The 1,832-nt window shown below is 62.5% G+C and overlaps 1 protein-coding gene across 1 annotated transcript; it reads left to right on the top strand.

Annotated features, from left to right (window-relative positions):
• Positions 1-3: 3 nt before the first annotated feature.
• Positions 4-972, top strand: LOC113405537 (transmembrane protein 151A-like; the record flags this gene model as incomplete). The annotated part of the gene is made up of 1 exon (XM_026646755.1): positions 4-972. A coding segment is annotated over one exon (894 nt), but the record flags the coding sequence as incomplete, so codon positions are not given.
• Positions 973-1,832: the final 860 nt, after the last annotated feature.

Below are 1,832 nucleotides of genomic sequence, written 5' to 3'. Positions count from 1 at the left end.
GATGCCTACACCACCACGCAGGTGTACCATGAGCGGGTCAACACCCACGTAGCTGAGAGCCACTTTGACTACACGGCCCACGGCGTGCGTGACGTCTCCAAGGAGCTGCTGGGCCTGGCTGAGCATCCGGCCACGCGCCTGCGCTTCACCAAGTGCTTCAGCTTTGCCAGCGCTCGGGCCGAGGCTGCCTACCTGGCGCAGCGGGCACGCTTCTTCGGCCAGAACGAGGGGCTGGACGACTACCTGGAGGCACGAGAGGGCATGCGGCTCCAGGATGTCAACTTCCAGGAGCAGCTGATGGTCTTCCCTGAGCCAGGGCGCCCTCCCTGGTTCGCCCGGCGCTGGGCCTTCTGGGCAGCCTCGCTGGCGCTTCTGTCCTGGCCGCTACGGGTGCTAGCCGGGTACCGCACAGCCAACGTGCACTATCACGTGGAGAAGCTCTTTGGTACTGAGGATGGGCCCGGCTCCCAGGAGCCCTCTGGCTACGGGCGCCCCATCCCACGTGTGGCCACGGTGGACATGACAGAGCTGGAGTGGCACATCTGCTCCAACCGCCAGCTGGTGCCCAGCTACTCAGAGGCGGTGCTGATGGATGCTGCCATGGCAGGCGGTGCCTACCTGCGGGGCTGGCAGCGCTGCCGTCGTACGCTGAGCAGCAACTCGCTCCCCTCTTGCAGCACCCGGGCCCTCTATGCCCGCCTGCCCTTCAGCCGCAGCCGCTTCTCGCTGGGCCGGAGCATCTTCCGCAGCCTGAGTGGGGGCGGGACAGAGAGGCAGCCCCTGGGGAATCCACCCTGCTACCACGACGCCCTCTACTTTCCGGTGATCATCATGCGCAGTGGGGAGACGTGTCCCCCACAGGGCACCCCGGGCACAGCGGCTGGGACGCCTCTCTGAACTCAGAGCACAGCCAGGAGCATGGATGGATGCCCAGAGACAGGAAAAAAACAACTAAGCTACCCCCGGGGAACAATTGAGCCTCCTTCCCCTACCCCGGGGACCCCAGTGCTTGTGGCACACAGGCCCTGGCTGAGTTAGAACAAGGGGAGCCACTTCACAGCAAAACCAGTGTGTGCTCTCAGCTCCCCAGGTGTAGATCCAGTCACTCACTGAGGGCTACGGGGTCAGGGCTGGATTCTGATCTCAGCTCCTGTGGGGGGAATTGGATTCCAGAGGTTAGACTGAGCCCAGGGCTGGGATAGGGACATTGACAGACCTGTGCAAAGGGGGAGCCTAGGGCAGGGGGCAGCCTTCCCCAGGTGTGCCAGATGTGCAGGAGGGGATGGGACTTCCCTTGGAGGTGACTGGGGCTGCCCTAAATCCCTGATAGTTGGAGGACCTTGATACTGTGGGTTCGGTGCCTCACCCCTCCCTCCCCAAGGCTGGGACCCCCATGGCAGAGTGAGGCTGGGGGATAGTTTAATTTCCTCTCAAACCTCCCCCCAAAGTATCTATTCTGCCCTGGCACCCCTCTCTCCCTGAGGCTGTGCCAAGGGGTTGGTGGTTAAATGGTGCATGCCCGGGCAGGCCTGGCTGGAGTGAGCGTGACAGTGAATAAAGTGACACAAACCCACAGCAGAGTCTGGGTGTGTGGCTGTGCTGCCTGCTTCTGGAGAGGATGAGCCAGGCCATCTGTCTGTCCCCACTGCTGCCCACTGTTGGAGGGGACAGCTGTGCTGTGTCAGTCTATCGCCCCTTGCTGAAGCCCTGCGTTCTCTGGGTGTTGGTGTCTGCTGCCCCGTTGGAGAGGATGAGCCTGGCTCTCTCTCTCTCTCTCTCTCTCTCTGTGTGTGTGTGTGTGTGTGTGTGTGTGTGTGTGTGTGTGTGTGTGT

This window comes from Terrapene carolina, unplaced genomic scaffold (genome assembly GCF_002925995.2).
Source record: "Terrapene carolina triunguis isolate 2854851 unplaced genomic scaffold, T_m_triunguis-2.0 Scaffold42028, whole genome shotgun sequence".
In the NCBI taxonomy this organism is placed as follows: domain Eukaryota; kingdom Metazoa; phylum Chordata; order Testudines; family Emydidae; genus Terrapene; species Terrapene triunguis.
The sequence above is the reverse complement of the archived record's forward strand: the minus strand, read 5'-3'. Positions and strand labels throughout refer to the sequence as shown.